General features: G+C 33.7%; 1 protein-coding gene and 1 pseudogene across 1 annotated transcript; both read left to right on the top strand.

Annotated features, from left to right (window-relative positions):
- The first annotated feature begins 3072 nt into the window (after nucleotides 1-3072).
- LOC114416323 lies at nucleotides 3073-3517 on the top strand (annotated as a pseudogene).
- Nucleotides 3518-11472: 7955 nt separating this feature from the next.
- LOC114417072 (long-chain-alcohol oxidase FAO1-like) lies at nucleotides 11473-16417 on the top strand. Its single transcript, XM_028382171.1, has 3 exons — nucleotides 11473-11910; nucleotides 13576-13848; nucleotides 14465-16417. The coding sequence occupies exons 1-3, from the start codon at nucleotides 11674-11676 to the stop codon at nucleotides 16202-16204; spliced, it is 2250 nt and encodes a 749-aa protein (XP_028237972.1). The 5' UTR covers nucleotides 11473-11673; the 3' UTR covers nucleotides 16205-16417.
- Nucleotides 16418-19116: the final 2699 nt, after the last annotated feature.

The raw sequence follows: 19116 nt of genomic DNA, 5'->3' as shown, positions 1-19116 counted from the left end.
AACATATCTGTTTATAACCTTATGGGTGAGCTTGCAAGTGATGACTGGCACATCCAAAACTAAAGTTCTTTTATGTTTTTCAAAAGATTTCCTCTCTATGCCATTGCTTCCCTAGATCAAAGTTATAATATTTGTGAGATTTTACCTCATCACAAGGCAGAGAAAAAAAAGGTGTAGTCTAACAATGCTACTGCTACCACTTGAAGTAGTATAAATGGAAAAGCAAGTGTTCAAATGAAATCCTATTCCACAATAACTTTGTAGAATGTTCCCAAATATGAAAAGTGTAGTAAATACAAAAGTATTGCATGTCTAAACTACAAATAATTGACAACAGGTAAAAAGGCCCAAAAAAATATTTAGCATACAACAAAAAAGATAACTATAAATTTCATAGATACAACATTTCAACTACAGTGTAGTCTCGTCTTAGTCCCAACTGCAGTGTGTCACGGGATTATGCAGCTGCACCCAAAAGCAAATATCTAGTAAGGTAACACATGAGCGCCTGTGTAGTCTCTTCTTGGAAGAATGGTGGACCCTCGTTCATGAGCCTGTTCACGAGCATCAGCGCCTTGAGCGACACAATCCATTCGTGCATCTTACCCAATCGCTTGGACATGGCGGTGACACATGTGTGGATGTAGCCGCGTGAGTGAGACATGAGGTTCAAGATCTCTCTTATGTACTTGTCACTGGCAGGGTCATCTTCGTGGCTCATCGCCTTCACAATCGTGACCTCCATCTCTGACGCCATGTTGCTCGCGACCTTGACTATTCCTATGTTGGTCTGGTCCTTCACCACCTCAATCACCTTCCGGACCATCGTCGGAGCCATCACAAATCCCAACCTTATTCACTTAGACACTAAACCCTAGCTGAATTAATAAACTAAAGTTGAAAAAGCATTGATAATAATTGAAAATTCATGGGGGATTACCTGAGGTCCTAGATCCGAGTGAAAATGGGTTGGATTGGTGCTAGATTATAGGTGCGGGGTGTTTGGGGTAACATCCAATGGAGAATAAAAGCGTTAACCTTGTGATCTCTGTTTCAGATCTATGGTGGCCTTTTCCTCTTCCAATCCATCTTGTTCGCTTTGGAGGAGTTACGGATTTTGGCTCTAATCTCAAACGACCAAGCTTAGTAAACATTTTTTCCTTTATTGGGCTTTATTGTGGAACGCATACGAAGACGGTTCTTTCTTGAAACCCGTCTTCGTTTAAGTTTCCAATAATTACATAAATGCCACTGTGTCACATTCTAAGACGGTTATGCATAACCGTCTTAGAATGTGCGTTATAAAAATAAAATATAGTGATCTTAATTACAAAAATTCCTCCGTGTCACATTCTAAGACAGTTTCCGTATAACCTTCTTAGAATGTGCGTCATAAAAAACAAGTTTTTTTAGTAGTGTAAATGATGAAGTCAAGCTCGCATAAGTGTGGCATGTTATGGGGAATTCCAACACTCAATAATCTTTGAGTTGTGGGAACTTCAATGATTCTTGGATTTGGACGACCTTCTATCTTTTGATTTTCCATGTTCATATCCTCTAGTTGGATTTCTTCCTCTTGATTCTATATGCAAAATTGAAGAGGTTGACATTTCACCTAACTTTCTCTATCAGATCTCTTCATTGAGAACTAGATCTACCCACAACTCTGATAGTAGCATTCCATCTTTCTGATAGAGAAGATAAAAGTACCAATGCTCGTACTTCTTCATCAAATTCAATTCCAACTGAACTCAATTGTGTTGCTAGTGTACCTTATGTCATCCGCAAACTAAACAATCGCCTTATCAAATTAACTTTGTTTGATGCTGACAACTTTTCATACATATATACTTGAAAAATGCCGCCATAAGATCCATTGTGGTAGTTTCTCTTGCAATGTTGAAAGCAACATTTCAGGATGATGTCAAAAAGATAACTCTGAGAGCTTGTTTGTCAACCTTCATCTGTCATGCCCTCTGGTCAATTTCCTGAAAGAGGTTGATACATTTTTTTATACAATCTTTGATTTGCATCTTCCAAAAGCTAAAGTTCGCACCATCTAACTTCTCAATTTTCACCTTTCCTTTTTTTGCAGCCATTACTCCCACTCAAATTTGACTCCCGCTGGATTGTTTAATATAATTGATAGAAATAACAACCATAACTCTCATACCAATTGTTGAAAAATTACATAAATTTCCTATAATCAAATTTGTGAGAAATAGAATAAATGCAGAATAATCACACACAATATTGATAATGGAGTTCAACCAATTATGCCTACATCCATGGGTTGCTACATACCTTTTAATGAAAAGGGAAAAATAAAATATAGTGTTTACAAGCACTCAACTCACAACCCAATTACACCCAGAAAATAATAATATTTTCTTTTACTAAAGTTTTTCTCTCACTAAAGCCTTTTTCTCTCTTTCTTTATTGGAATGATTTACAAAGAAGCTGAAGGATGTTATTTATATGGGAAGAAAGAAATTATCTTTGGCACATTTCTTTTCCTAATAAATTGACATTTTATGTTTTTTAGTACTTTATGAAAATTTTAAAATATAAATTTAAAAGGAACCAATGTTATGATTTAATTTGGAAAATTAACTCATTTTCTTTAATTTGTATTAAAAAAATTTACTCCTGGTCTTGAATCTCATTTTGTAATTATACCCTCAAATAAATTTCTTTAATTTGTTTAAACATGCTATTTTCTTCCAAGGACTTCTTATAATTTTTTCTTATTTATTTAGACTAATTGTGTACTGCTTTTATTATTTAAAATAATTCTAATTGTTATTAACATATAAACAAATTTAACAAAAAAAATGACTTAATTAAATTTTTCATACCTGAAAAATAGGTCATTTTCAGATTACTATTGAACATTCCCTTTTTTCAACTTCATACCTGCCATTAGTCCCCTTCCATTAAGTGATGATGTGATAAACAGAGTGTCACGCCATCAAGCCTTATCACTAAACACGTAGTGCCATGTCTTAATCATTTTCCTAAGTTGTGTTTTATTCTCTTTCTCTCTCTCTGCATTGTCATCTTTGAGCTTTGATGGCGAGCCTGTGGTGCACAGAGACCAACATGATGGACAACGCCACCAACTATGATGGCATCGAGTTATGGTTCAACCCCGAGTGCACCAACTGGCTCACCAAGCAGGGCGAGTACATCAAGACCTAGCCCTCCGCTGGTTCATCCTCTAGCAAGGCTAGCTCTTTTGGTTCAAGGAATCCTCCGTCATGTGCTCATCTTGTCCACACGGAATTGTCCCCATTGCCACGTGTCTCAATCAAAGGCACGAAAGACATCCTCAATAAGCCAAATGCCTTCGAGCTCTCCACGCGCTCTGACACCATGTACTTCATCGTCGATTCCGAGAAGGAGAAGGAGGATTGGGTCAACTCTATTGGACGTTCCATTGTCCAGCACTCCAGATTCTGAGATCGTCGATTATGATAACAATAACAACTCGGCCAAGCGTTATGGGCTACTATGAGGGTTGGGCTCACCTCTGCATCTATAGTACCTAACTTGGGTTTAATCAGGCAAGATGATCAAGTTAAGGTGATGAGAATTAGGAGAGACCAACTGAGTCAACTCGGTGAACTCGTTACTAACGAGGTCAAATAGCTCGATGTGGTGAAAGGTGAAGCCTCGCCTTCTGGTTGCGACAACAATGAAGTTGTTGTTGCCTGGGGAAGTAGAGGTAGCGAGTGTTGGTGGCATGTAAGGTGCTTCATGTAACACCCCATTTTTCATAAAATAAATTAAAAGGATTTTATTTAAAAATAAATAGAGTTTTTCAAAAATGAGGTTTTTGTAATTAAATTAATAAGGAGAAATAGTTTATTAATTAAAATAATGTTTTTAAGATAAATAAAATAAATATGTGCTTTTAGAAAATAAAAAAGAATGTTTTTGTTCATTTGATAAAGAGTAAAATAGAGTTTCTTTTTATAAAATAATAAAATAAAGAAAAATAGAGTAAATAATAGGTTGAGAGTATCCTAACTATAAATAGAGACATATTAGATCAGTTTTTACATTTTAAGATATGTCTCTACACTCTCTTTCTCTCAAATTCGTTTTTACCTTTGCAACTCATTTTCTCACATTCCCACAATTGGGATTTGCAAAATAATGTTTGTAGAGAAAGAAATGTTCCTCGCACAAAGCCAGTAAAATTGAGGCTCCAATCCCATCTCCTTCTCTCTAATGTTTGGAAACCCTAGCAGAGTAACCTAAAGAAAAGCTTGAGGAATCTAAGGAAACCATTAAAGATGTAGTTATCGTTGTCGAATTATGCACGTGAGCCCGTTTAGAGGTAAAGGATGAGTTATTCACAGTTAGGGAGTAGTGAGAACATGTGTAGGGATCCTTAGAGGAACCATTGAGATGGGTTTTAGGGTGTTTCTGCAATTTTGATTCTATCTTTACAACTATAATTGTGAATTATATATGTTTGAGGATCAATTAATCTCCCGATGAGAGATTGCTGTGAAATTGATATGTTCTTGTATTTAGTGTGAACCCTAGAAATGAGGGCCTTTTCTAATTAGCGTGAATTGACGAGATTAAGTAAGAAGAGATTTACTGTAAAAGAGAGTGATGTGTGTGTGTGTGTGGTTTGAGAATATTATGATTTATATGTGTATATTGTAACTTATGAATATTGTTATGAATGTTATGAAGATGTATACATAAATATGAGGCATAATGACATATCATTTTCAGATCATGAAATTGTGATTGAGATTGAGTATAAGTGATAAGTTGAGCATGTGTTAATCTATGGGTATACAATGAAGAAACTTAGGTCCAGGTAAAGCCTTAGTCAAAGCATCTGTTGAATTATGATCAGTGCTGGTCTTCTCTAGGTTCAACTTTCCACTTCCAATGATTTCTCTCACAAAGTGAAACTTGATATCTATGTGCTTAGTCCTCTCATGGAATGTTTGATTTTTAGCCAAATATATGCCACTTTGGCTATCACAATAGACCATAGCAACTCTTTTCTGAGCCTATAAACTCATTGCCATTCCTTTCATCCATATTGTCTCTTTCACTGCCTTAGTCACATCAATGAACTTTGCTTCCGTTGGGGACAATGAGACCACCTTCTGCATGTTGCACTTCCAGCTAACAGTGTTTCCACGAAACTGAAACATATATCATGTTAATGACCTCCTAGTATCAATGCATCCAACATAATCTGAGTCAACAAATCCTGTCACATTCTTTGCACTTTCTCTGTGTTTCTTATACAACAATTCAACTTTAATGGTTCCCTTCAAGTACCTTAGGATTCCCTTCGAAGCCTCCCAGTGTAGTTTTCCTGGTTTCCCCATGTATATATTGACTAGACTTACTGAGTAGGCTAGATCAGACCTTCTACATATAATTACATACATCAAGCTCCTTACTACATTTCCATAGGGTACATTCTTCATATAGTTTGCTTCTTCTTACTTTAGTGAATTTTGGTGTGAAAGTTTGAAATGTTGAGCCATATGAGTTGTCACTGGCTTGGACTTCTCCATACTAAACTTCTTCAACACTTTGGCTATATAGCTTTTCTAAGTAACAGTCAAGATATCCTTGGTTCCATCCCTCAGGATCTCTATTCCTAGAATCTTACTAGCAAGCCTCATATCCTCCATTTCAAACTCACCTTTAAGCATTTCTTTCACCTTTACAATCTCCACTTTGCTTTTGCAAGCTATCAACATGTCATCTGCATATAGCAGTTGCACCTTTTGAATCCATTCTCCACATAACGAAGGTGTCAAACCTTTTGTACCACTACCTGGGAGATTGTTTGAGGTCATAGAGTGACCTCTTTAACAAACACACCTTGTTCTCATCACCTTCTTTGATGAATCCCTTTGGTTGAGTCATATGAATCTTTTCACCCAGTTCTCCATGTAGAAAGGTTGTTCTCACATCTAATTGTTCCAATTCTTATTTGTTTTGAGCTACTAGTGCAAGTATCATTCTAATTGAAGAATGTTTTACAAGTAGTGAAAATACCTCATTGTAGTCAACTCCTTTCCTCTAAGTGAACCCTCTTGCAACTAATCTTTGCCTTGAACCTTGCTTTTTCAATCCCTGGAATTTCTTCAATTTGAAGATCCACTTGCAGTTACCAGTCTAGTCCCTTTTGGTTTCTCCACCAAAACCCAAGTGTCATTCTTCTAACGTGAATTGATTTCTTCATACATAGTAGCAATCCAATTTTTAGATTGTTTGCTCTTGATGGCTTTAACATAATTCCTAGGCTCATTAGTCTCTATTTCTTGTACTATATTCAGTGCAAAAGCAACCATGTCAGCATGGTCAAACCTTAGTGGTGGGTTAATGACTCTTCTTTCCCTATCTTTGGCCAATTTATAATTTTGTAGATTAGGTTAAGTCTGTGCAGGCTCATTCTTCTGATTCTCAACTTTGATCTCTAGTCTTGGTCTTTCTTTTACTGGCTCTACCTCCATCAGAACACTATCATTTATGCTTGATCTTGATTATTGATCTGTTAAGGCCTTCCTTGTGTAATACATCTTAGATTCCCTAAACACAACATCTTTACTGATCAAAACTTGAGGTTGGACCTTCTCCATACACCACAACCTATAACCCTTGACTCCTTGAGGATATCCAAGGAACATACACTTTAGATCCCTTTGTTTTAGTTTTCCTTGCCTTATGTGACCATATGCCACACATCAAAAGGTCTTTAAATGTCCAAGATTTGGAGGGTAACCACTCCACTTTTCTTCTAGAGTTTTCATCTCAATAGTAGTGGATGGACTTCTATTTATTAAGTAAGTTATGGTCATCACAACTTCAGGCCAGAATGTGCTTAACAATTTACATCAATTTGACTCTCTCTATAAGGGTTCGGTTCATCCTCTTGGCTAGTCCATTTTGTTGGGGAGTGCCCCTTACTATCTTATGCCTCTTAATCCCTTGTTTTCTACAAAACTGATTGAATTCTTTTGAGCAAAACTCTAAACCATGGTCTGTTACGAGTTTCCTGACTTTTTTGTTGGTTTGAGTTTCGACCAGTACCTTCCATTCCTTGAACTTCTCAAAGGCTTCACTCTTCTGCTTGAGTTGTAGATCCATACCTTCCTAGAGAAATCATCAATTATAGAAAGGAAATACTTGTTCCACTGTGTGATGGTACTCTTGTTGGCCCCTCATACATCACTGTGGATGTATTCAAGTGTACCTTTGGAGTGATGCACAACAGTGACAAACTTTAACCTCTTTGCCTTGCCAAGAATACACTGTTCATAAAACTGTGGTGACACAACACTATCTTTTCCTAGTAGTTTCTTCTTGCTGAGTTCCTTCAACCTTCCTTCACTCATGTGTCCAAGCCTTTTGTGCCAGAGACTTACATGTGAATTAGTTTCCTCAGTCACACTTGCCATAACCCCTTTTTGAACATTTCCTGCCAAAAGATGCAAGACATTTTTCAACTTGCCTCTCATGAACACCATGGAACCTTTGGTGATCTTGAGAACTCCACCCTCAGCCCTGCACACAAAACCTTGCTTGTCAATCATCCCTAGAGAGATTAGATTCCTCCTCAATTTTGGCATATGTCTAACCCCTTGCAGTGTATTAGTAACTCCATCAATAAGTTTTAGAGTAACAGTACCAATTCCCACTACTTTGCAAGCTTTATTGTTGGCAAGTAAAACTTTCCTTCCATCAATCTTCTCATAAGAACTGGACTGTTCCATTGTAGGACACATGTGAAATGAGTAACCCGAGTCAAGAACCCAATCTGGTTTGACCGGTGCCTCTGAAACACATAAGACATCAACACTTTCACACCCTTCTAAGGCAACGTCTACATCACCATTGTTGTGATCCCTTTATTTCTTTTTCTTCGTATACTCGGTACATTCTTTCTTGAAGTGTTCTTCACTTCCACAGATGAAATATCTCTTCTTCTTGCCTTCTTTCGATTTGGATCTTGTACCATTCTTGTCCTCAAATTCTTTCTTTCTAGGCCTCAAACTAGTGAACAATCCCTCTGCATCTTGATTGCCCTTACTTTCTAACTTCCTCCTCAACTCCTTTGTAAACAAAGTTGCATGTACTTCCTCTAAAGAGAGAGTATCCTTGCCATAGATGAGAGTATTAGAGAGGTTGTCAAACTCGTTCCGTAATGATCTCAAGTGCAAGAGTGCTTGGTTTTCATCTTCTAGGGTGATTTCAATATTTTCCAGATCAAGGATGATCTTATTGAAGTCATCCAAATGATCTTCCAACGACTTTCCTATTGTCATCTTGAGGGTGTATAATTTCTTCTTCAAGTATAACATGTTGGCCAACGATTTGGTCATGTATAGATTTTCCAACTTGTTTCAAATCGCAGCAGCTGATTTCTCTTTCGAAACTTCCCACAGTATTTTATCTCCAAGAGACGGGATCAAGGCACTATGATCCTTGTCAAGAACCTCCTTCTTTTCCCTTTTCTGACATTGTTGCAGGTAACCCATTTTCTCCTTCAAGAGCCGGCTCCAGTCCATGATGAACCAACAACACCCTCATCTTCATCCTCCATAGTCTGAAATCATTCTTGATGGTAAACTTCTCAATATCAAACTTTGTAGAACCCATTCTTGATTTTACTAAGAACAACTTCCCTAGAAAACCCAACCTGGGCTCTGATACCAATATGTTATTGAAAAGAGAGGAACACCTAGGCTAATCGAGAGTGTTTTAAGAAGATGAGAGAATTATTGGGAGAGGAGTGTTTTGTGTATTGTTGCATTGTGAATGGTGCTAGTTACGAGCCTTATAAAGACTACTACACTTCCATTAATCACATAGGAAAGTTTGTTATGAGAAGTAACATAATTTCCTAACTCCTAACAAACTCTCCCTTTCGAAAAATAGAAAAAGCAAAAATAATTGTTTAAGGTAAAACCAATTCTAAGAGTAGTACTAGTATTGTGCTTAATTTTTCTCTTGTAATTTGAAAATTAAATTCAAAAGTACTATATTTAAAATGTTTAGTTTATGAACAAAACTTAGGTTGAGTGCCTTGTATCTTGTTGGTACTGCTTTGCACTAAAAGCATTGCATTTGGCTGATTAGTGGTAACAGTTACAAGGAAGTGGAAAGAGCAGTTGGCTGGTTTGAGGGAATGCAGAAAACATGTGTTGTGTTTCCAATAGTAAGTAAAAAGAGTATTATATATATATATACATAAGTTTTCTCCATATATATGATGCAATGTTTATATTTAATTTGAGAAGCAGTAAAAACAATTTAATTTGAGAAAACATATCAATTTTCTGTAAGAAAATAATGTTTTCATATAAAGTTGTTTCCAGAAAATGAAGAATAATTTAGAAAAATATTTTCTAAGTTTGTCGGTAATTAATCAGGAAAACATTTTACTTCTTGAGTTCTTGTATTATAAACTGTATTTTTATTTCAGAAATTACATATATACCATTTATTTTATATGCAATTCATGCATAAATTTAACCCATGACAAAATAAATTAATTCACTTTGGTCTATGTGCAAAAAGACACATGTTAGAGAAATCTGAATCGGAACTGAGGCCTGAGTCGCGGACAAGAAAAATGGGAACAAAAAGAAGGGACATTATCCAACTAGAAAGATTGACGATTTAGAAATCGCAAACTTAGCTATGTTTTAGTAAGTTATATCATTAGTTTCTTAAGAAAAAAGTTATACCATTAATAAATTTTAAAATAATATTTAATTATAACTTACTAGTATATTTCAGTTTAAAAAAAAAATAAGTAAACGCGTACATTAACAAATTTAATAAATATAATAATAAGAGCTAAACACAATTGCGCGCACTTAAAAATTAATATACGTAGAAATAAAATTCAAATTAATATTTTGAGGGGACAAATTTAAAACACTACGTGTGTAGGGATCTAAATTTTCCAATGTCGCTAATTTACTTCAGAATAAAATAAGTAATTTTTAATTGTTAGTAAAAAATAACTATGAGTATTTTTTAAAAGACATTAAATATCTTCTACTAGACATCATCTTACTTGAGTGGAGTAAGATCATTTGCTCAAATAAGATTATTTTTTATTACAAATAAAATTATTATGAATGATAAAATTAAATTAATTATTACGAGTAATTACATAATCATAAATATATTAAAATGTTAATGATTAACTATTTTATCCACAATTAAAATTATTGACTTTATTTTGTATAGATTAGAAAAGTCAAATTTGTGTTGTGGAATCAGCTGAGATAAAATCTAACGCACCGCACGTTTGAGAAGTAACTAAAATTCGTGCCAACTGAAATTCAAACAGTCTCTTGTTTGTTGTTACAGATTCTCTCGATGGATATGGTTAAAAAATAAAAAAAAGAACCATTTATTATCATTTATCAGCAATAAAAGCTGCATACAAATAAATTTAAAACACATGTGATCTGTCTAAGGCTTTTTTCTTTACCAAATTCTTAATTATTTGTAGTACTTCTTTTTAATAATAAAAAATTGGAACATGTTTCTCGATAATTAAGACTGACTTTTGTAATTTAACAAATTGAAATTTCAATTTTATACAAAAATAATATAAAATATCAAAGATACTATACTTTACTTTAGTTTTTTTCTCATGGGTAGTTTTGAAAATTGAGATAAAATAATGAACAAATAATTTTTTTTAATGAGTATGGTAAAGACATTAACTAAAAAAACAAAATTATGAAAATTTAGATAAAATAATGTACAAATAATTTTTTTAATGACTATGGTAAAGACATTAACTTAAAATAAAACAAAATTATTATAATCAAAATATTACAAATATTTTACCCATAGGATATGTAAGATTTCGTTATATGCGCGTGCAGAGAGAATTTGATTCTCTTTGTGTATAATTTTTTTTATAATGAAACATCATAAACTAGATTAGTCTACCAATGAATTAAAGCTAACATGTGATCTTTGACGCATGACAAAAAAAAATATTAACAATCTTTTTTAACTTCTAAAAACAACTTATTATTTATTAGTAAAAGCATATTAAACATTCTATAAATTCATGTCCATTCATAAATAAAAGTCTATATATCGAAATTTTAGTTAGTAGTAAAAAGTAAAGATATTAAACATTAATTCTTTAAATAGTTACATATTCATTAATAAATGTCTATATAAAGGTTGGGCAGCTGATCATAGTTAGTTACAAATACATACTTACATGGCAGCCAAATGACCCAATCGTGTAAATTACCCATTTCCACCGATGGAAGGTGTGATATAGAAAACTCCGAAAGTTAATGAGAGTGGAGCCACACCTCCTTGGCGCCCCACAACGCAAAAAGTATAAACTATATGAAAGTAATAATAAACAAAAACTTTATGGTCAATTACATCTTATGTACCTTCTTTTTTTTTTCATTTTCTTCCCCCTCAACCTCCTCACAATTATTTTCACTTAAATAATTGTTATTCTCTATTTCTATGTGTATATATAAATACTTGCATGTTTATACACATAATCCATTAAACCCTTGCATATCATATAGTTCTTCTTGCATAAGGTACTCAGCCATACTAAGCTGGTGGTCAACAATTCAACATCATAAGTGATCAAAGAGAGAAATTGAAAGAGATATGAGAAAAGAGTGTCATCCTTTGTTAAGGGGAGGGAGAGGAGATAACAAATATAAACATGGATTTTCTGCGGCTGAGATGGAGTCACTGACAAGCATATGTGAAGTTGTGTTGCCTCCTTTGCCTATGGATGCTCTGAAGATCAGAAAGGAAGACCATGATGATGATGATTCTAGCAATAAGAGTCTTCAGTCCTTCTTGGATATTTCTGCTTCTCGCTATCCAATCCCTCATGAGGTATGAATATATAATAAAGATTAAAATATGTTTCAGGACTCTTAATTTCCTGTTAAATTTGGTCTTGGTCATCATATTTTAAGAATGATGATTCTGGTTCTCCTATTTTTTATAATCAGCAAATTTGGTCTTTTTCTATAGAACTTGGCATGACTAAAATAAATTTTTACCGAAAATTAAGAAACCTAAAATACTATTTATCCTGTAATATTATAGTATACTAGTGTATTATAAGTATGCAATTAACAATTTCTTCCTCACTTCTTCTGTGTTATTTTTTTGTTCTGATTTTGCAAGAAACCCCGGTATGCAAAAAACAGCTTTGAGTGCATAAGTGGGACCCACGTAGTTACCATGTGCATATCGCAAATCCAGGCAGTTGTCCATGTTGTTAATGTGTGTGTGCCTGCATGATGATCACATAAATATGAGGATTTAAATGGTTTCAAATACTAGTAAGTGAAAGACAGTAATTGCAAAATCCAGATTGATATTCACCCCTTTTATGAGACTTGGGAATCTCGCAATGAAATTGAAGGATTGATACATGTAACTGTGTATACTAGAAATCATTAAATGTGATCCAAATATCACTTGACCTTATACCTGAAAAAGTAACAAATAATAACTGAAATTGTGCATTGCAGCCTGGCAACTACTTATTACTGTCCTTGTATGTGAGTGTCGTGTCCTGGTCATGTACTTGAAAAAGAACCGCTTTCAAATAATTTGGTTTATTTGATAGGAAGTTCATGTGGCATTCATATATTTGTGCAATACGGGAGAAAAAAAAAATAGAATGAGTTTGTGTCCTAATTACTGGTGCATTCACTTTTGATTCAATTTAACATATTGCAGCATTAATCTACTAGAATTTAAGGATAAATATTTGGCTTATCTTCTAAACAATTAGTGCTTACAATTATTTTATTATTTTTTGTTAATTGAAATCCATTTTATCTTACCAAGAGAAGTGCTGAAACAGTGAAACATTTCGCTGCACCCTAGCCTGCTTCACAGATAAGAAATTCCCTGTAATACTATGTTATCCCAAAGGTGATACATTAGTGTCAAACCAAATCAATGGATTCATTTATATATTTAATGACTGTATTGTTAGTGTAAAATTTTTATATTGTATATAATTCATAAGTCTTTTAAAATAGTTATTATATATATAGTAATTAGTTTGTAATTGGATAGCAGGATAATAGTGTAAAATTGTTTTATATTATTAGTGCATAGGTTATTTTTTTCTTCATTTATTTAGTATAACTTCAACTGGTTTTATTTTTTTTATTTATTTCCAATCACTCACCGTCACAATGAATTTATGATGAAGCATTAGAAAGTTCAGAGCCAAGTGGTGAAACTAGGGGCCAGGGTACTCATTATTTAGTCTAGGTTAGGCTCCTACTATTAAATTTCTTTTATCTAAAATCGATTTATTGCATTTTAATTTAGGTGCAACTGTGATAAATTTTAGATTCCCATTTTTTTCCAACCATATTGGTAGAATCCGTTTATGTGGTGGTATTTATTTAAAAACTCTTTAAGCTGAACTTGAACAATGTGATTGTAATGTTTGTTAAATTAGTTGAATAATCTTTTTCTCTACATTCTTCATATCTCACATATATCCTGTTTCATTTTCAATGGCAACAGGTTGCCGAGATGATAACAAAGAGAAGTTTAATTGAAACAGTAATACTGATTAGAGTGGTTTTATGGCTGCTGGCAACAAGGTTGGGCACCTTGTTGCTCTGTGGTTTCCTCTGTCTTGGTGAAAATTGGCCCTATATCAACAAGTTCTCAAACATATCTTTGGAGAAAAGAGAAAAGATTATGCAGAAGTGGTTGAAGCATAGGTTCCTCACACCCATTAGACTGACCTTTGCTTGCATCAAAGTCTTGTGCCTCTTTGTTTTTTTCTCTTGGGTATTATTCAGCCTTGATCCAAAGTTCTCTTATTAACTATCATTGTTCCTTGTCATCTGAACATAGTGAAATCGTAATAGACTATTTAACATGCTAAAAATTGGCTAAAATATAATTTTTAGTACATTTTATTTTTTGGTTTTAATTTGGTCTTTTATGTTTAAAAAGTTTCACTTTAGTTTCTTAAAGTACTAAAGTGACTCTATTGGACCAAATTGATCCTTTGGTTAGAGTAAATTGACAGAAAAATCAACTTGGTTTCTTATTATTTATCTAACTTAGTAAATTGAGCCTTAACCACAATTAGCTAAAATTAAACATTTTTTATGTTAATTTTAGTTAACTTGTCAAGGCTCATTTGATGTGATATCTCTTAGAGTTTGTCATGTGTTATCAAGTTGACTAAGTTATTATAGTAAATTGAGAGAAGAGCCAACTTAGTCTGATAGAGACATTTTAATAGAGTAAAATGAAACTTTTAAAACTTATCAGAACAAATTGAACCAAATTATAAGATGAGGAACTAGAGTTATAGAAAATTGATCAGAATTATTTTAGCCTAAAAGTTTTTTTGAAAAATGGACAGTTGTAGAAAATTTCTGGAAATGTTTTTCAGGTTGATGAAAATGGTGATAACCCAGCATGGAAAGCCATTGGATATGAGGTACCTGCTGATGAGAAAATGACCAACACCTCCAACACTAGGCCCCTTGAAAAGGGGATTATAGAAACCATGAATGAATCTGACTCCACTCTTCAACAGTCTCTTGCCAATAAAGGCCTCAATGTTACACTAGACTCCAAAAGCAACATCCTCAAAGTCAAATGTGATGCACTAGTTGTTGGTTCAGGTTGTGGTGGAGGAGTTGCAGCTGCTGTTCTTTCAAGTGCTGGTCACAAGGTGGTTGTTCTTGAGAAAGGAAACTATTTTACTCCTCAGGATTATTCATCTCTAGAAGGACCTTCCATGAATCAACTATATGAAACTGGAGGGATCCTTGCTTCTGTGGACTCAAGAGTACTAGTTTTGGCAGGATCAACAGTGGGAGGTGGCTCTGCTGTTAATTGGTCAGCATGCATTAAAACCCCACACAAGGTGTTAAAAGAGTGGTCTGAGAGCCACAAGCTTCCCTTCTTTTCAAGCCAAGAATATCTCTCTGCAATGGAAAATGTGTGTGAAAGGATTGGTGTCACAGAAAACTGTTCACAAGAGGGATTCCAAAACCAAGTGCTGAGAAAAGGGTGTCAAAATCTTGGCCTCAAAGTTGACTATGTGCCAAGAAACTCTTCAGGGAATCACTACTGCTCATGTGGTTATGGCTGTCCTAAAGGAGAGAAACAAGGGACTCAAGATACGTGGCTTGCAGATGCAGTTGAAAGAGATGCAGTAATAATAACAGGATGCAAAGCTGAGAGGTTCTTGTTGGAAAGTAACAGGAGTGGAAATGGCAGAAAGAAGAAATGTTTAGGAGTGACGGCAAAAACATTAAACAGCAGAATCACAATGAAGCTACAAATTGAGGCCAAAGTGACAATTTCTGCTGGTGGAGCACTTTTGACACCCCCTTTGTTAATCTCTAGTGGACTAAAAAACAAGAACATTGGTAAAAACCTTCATCTCCACCCTGTGCTAATGACATGGGGATACTTCCCAGAATCAAATGATTCAGAATTCAAAGGCAATGTCTATGAGGGAGGTATAATAACATCAGTCCATAAAGTGCCATCACCAGACTCCAATTCAGATTCAAGGGCCATAATTGAAACCCCTTTGCTAGGACCAGCATCCTTTGCAGCACTGTGTCCTTGGGAATCAGGACAAGACTTCAAAGAAAGAATGCTGAATTACCCTAGAACTTCACATTTGATCACAATAATAAGAGACATGGCTTGTGGACAGGTAACAACAGAAGGAAGGATCAGCTACAAGCTGAATGAAGTTGACAAGGAGAACATGAAGGCTGGCTTGAAACAAGCACTGAGGATTCTTATAGCTGCAGGAGCAGTTGAGGTAGGAACACACAGAAGTGATGGTCAAAGACTTAAGTGTGATGGCATTGGTGAAAATGAAGTGCAAGAGTTTTTGGACAGTGTATGTCCAATGGAGGGGGCACTTTCACCAGGTGAGAAATGGAACATATATAGTTCTGCACATCAAATGGGGAGCTGCAGAATGGGGGTCAGTGAAAAAGAAGGTGCAGTTGATGAAAATGGGGAGACATGGGAGGCTGAAGGGTTGTTTGTTTGTGATGCTAGTGTGCTTCCAAGTGCTGTTGGTGTCAATCCCATGATCACAGTTCAATCAACTGCATACTGCATCTCTAATAGAATAGTAGATTATCTTAGAAGGGATTAAATAATCTCAGAAGTTTGTCGAATTTTCTTTTTCAATTGGAAGCATGCTGTTTTAGTTTGATTATCAAATTAGGTGTGTGTTTTTACTATAATGTTATGTATTAAAGAGGAATGCTAGTGATATTGTGATTCACTGGCACTCTTCCTTTAAAATTTATTGGAAATTGACAAATTTTGCTTCTTATTTAATATAAATTTGGAGAAAGAATTATTATGAGAAGCAAAACTTACCTAAAATGATGATTTCAATAACAAAAATCTGAAATTTGAACCCAATAACACCCAACATGAACAAAATGACTCAACCTGATGCGTCAAACATCTATTAGCATTTTCATGCATCTTAGTGTATTTATTTTACATGTTGATGTTTGTACTACACTTTTCTTTACATAGCTTAAATAATAGGGTAAAGGAGTGACGTGGCTGTGCATGGATCTTCCAAAGAAACTAATGCATCATGCATGAGCCTGATTTAAATGTGGATCAGAAATGTGTAATTGTCATTTTCAATATATGGTGTTACAAAAGATTAAACAAATAAATATAGACAATGATTGGAATAATGTCAGCCAAGTACTTTCGTTGTCTACTTTGATTGTCCCGGTAGGTAAGTTGAATGTTGCGGCAATTGAAAAATTGGCATGATTAGCGGTCATACCTAATTTTGTTTTTGAAAAGGCTATTATGCATTTATGCCTGATATAGGATTGACAAGCTTAGGAGGAAATAACTAATAAATGCCGTAACAAATGTTTGGAAGCAACAGGGAACACCTAATTCATTGCGTTTTGGTAACGAAACGAGAAGAAATTGTTAGAAAAAGAGAAGAGACCAGAGATTATTGAGAAAATTTTCTTTATTTGGCACACTTGTTTATATGATTTGGTGTTCTATTTAAAGTAGAACAATCCATAGGCATTGTATAATTGTTCAATTAAGACACTAAATGTACATAATCTCATAACATTTTTAATATGTAGTGGTTAAAAAAAATGAAGTCCAATAATTCTTATTAGCTCACACTCATTCATATTCTAATAATAACTCACACCCATTTATTTTCTAACTATTACTATTTCTAACATCATCGCTTAATTAGAAAATTCTCAATTAATTTTCTGCACTTCAAGTCTTGCTTTCAATCTTCTAATATTTTCAAACTCCACGGGCTTAGGCAAAATATTTACAACTTGGTTTTCTATCTTCGCATGAACAAACTCCACTTTTTCTTTTTCTTACTCTTTTTTTAAAACTTGAACACCCATTTGATTCCAATTATTTCATGACTCTTAAGAAATTTTGACAACTCTCAAGTGTCATTCTTTTTATGGCATTGATTTCTTCCTTCATGACTTGTTTCCACCTTTTGTCTCATTACTAGAAAATAGGGTTTTAATATCGATTATTAAGGACTTTTAACATTGGTTATTAACCGATGTTGAAAGTAGTGATATTGAAAGTAATACCGTTAACATCGATTTTCCAAAACTGATGTTAACATAAAATTACAACATTGGTTATTTAAATAACTAATGTTATATAGTAAGAATTATAAAAAAAAGTCATATATCTTCATATCAACATCGGTTTTTACCAAAACCAATGTTAATATATGCATATAACATCGGTTTTTAGTGAAAAATGATGTTAATATATATATATATATATATATATATATATATATATATAGTAACATCGATTTTGAAAAAAAAATCGATGTTGCTGGTAATAAAACAAAATCGATTTTTATTAAAAACCAATGTTGTTTTCTGATAACAGACATTAGTTTTTGGTAAGAATCGATGTTGCTTTATTACCCGCAACATCGATTTTATAAAAATCGATGTTGTTGATGAAGTTTAACATCGCGGTTTTTTAAAAAACCGATATTAATATATACATACAACATCCGTTTTTAGTAAAAATCGATGTTATTTTTTAGGTTTTTTTAATATGTTATCTTTTTTTAATAACCCCAAATTAACCCGCAAATTTAAAAGCAGAACCACAACATATAATTTTCATTCTGTTTCAAATAGTTTTTACCAGAAATTTCATCAAAAAATTATTATTTACTATGAATTAAAAGAATATTTAATGTTAAGGAGACATGAATTGTAAAAAATGTAAAGTAACTAAACTACAATTCCAAAATTGTTTAAACACTAATTGTTTCATTTTTAATTTTCAAATAATAGGTTGACCACTGGATGCGAAGCGCCTTCAATCTCTCTGGTTCCAATGGTCTAGCATCATTGAAATACTGCATGATATAATAAAACATAAGTCAATAATATATAATACCAATTATAACAAAATAAAATATGTTTGAATTAAGTAATTATCGTTTCCCAATTATTCTTGAAACTTTCTAAGATTATAGTAGACATCCAGTGTATGACGTAATACTCACACTCAGGGTTTTCTTTTTGTCTATTACACTAAATACATTATGAAGTTTAGATATTCAATGTTAAGTAAAAATTAGTCTACACAATATTAAAATATAACTAGAAGCATTGTTTAAATGGTTTACTTTAACAACACTCTACCTAGTAGAAGCCTTGGATTTACTTTGTGGAGTATCGTCAAGTCCTTTTAAAGCACTATTCAATACAAACATGGATGCGTATTGTACAATTAAAATATTGATGTTCCCGACTCATGCTAATGCAAATGTTTTGAAAAATAAAACTAACTTGTTAATTATTCCCTTAAGGTAATTGTTTGGCCTATTATGCAACGAACAAAATCACATGACAACATTTTCCTTTGGCAAAATGACGATATTTGTTAATGTGTATTGCAATGGAGAACAATATAAGTTATTATATTATTATACATTATTTAAATTCATTTGTTCAGTTTAACTTACTCATTCAAGTAAGCTCCTAGGAACACATCCCTCTT

This window comes from Glycine soja, chromosome 6, assembly GCF_004193775.1.
Source record: "Glycine soja cultivar W05 chromosome 6, ASM419377v2, whole genome shotgun sequence".
In the NCBI taxonomy this organism is placed as follows: domain Eukaryota; kingdom Viridiplantae; phylum Streptophyta; class Magnoliopsida; order Fabales; family Fabaceae; genus Glycine; species Glycine soja.
This window is presented reverse-complemented; position numbering and strand designations above follow the sequence as displayed.

Excerpts from the sequence above, each read along its gene's own strand:
- LOC114417072 (XM_028382171.1), top strand. The coding sequence starts at position 11,674 with ATGAGAAAAGAGTGTCATCCTTTGTTAAGGGGAGGGAGAGGAGATAAC. Across the intron at positions 11,911-13,575 it reads GCTATCCAATCCCTCATGAG|GTTGCCGAGATGATAACAAA; the intron begins GTATGAATATAT and ends CAATGGCAACAG. Across the intron at positions 13,849-14,464 it reads TCTTTGTTTTTTTCTCTTGG|GTTGATGAAAATGGTGATAA; the intron begins GTATTATTCAGC and ends AATGTTTTTCAG.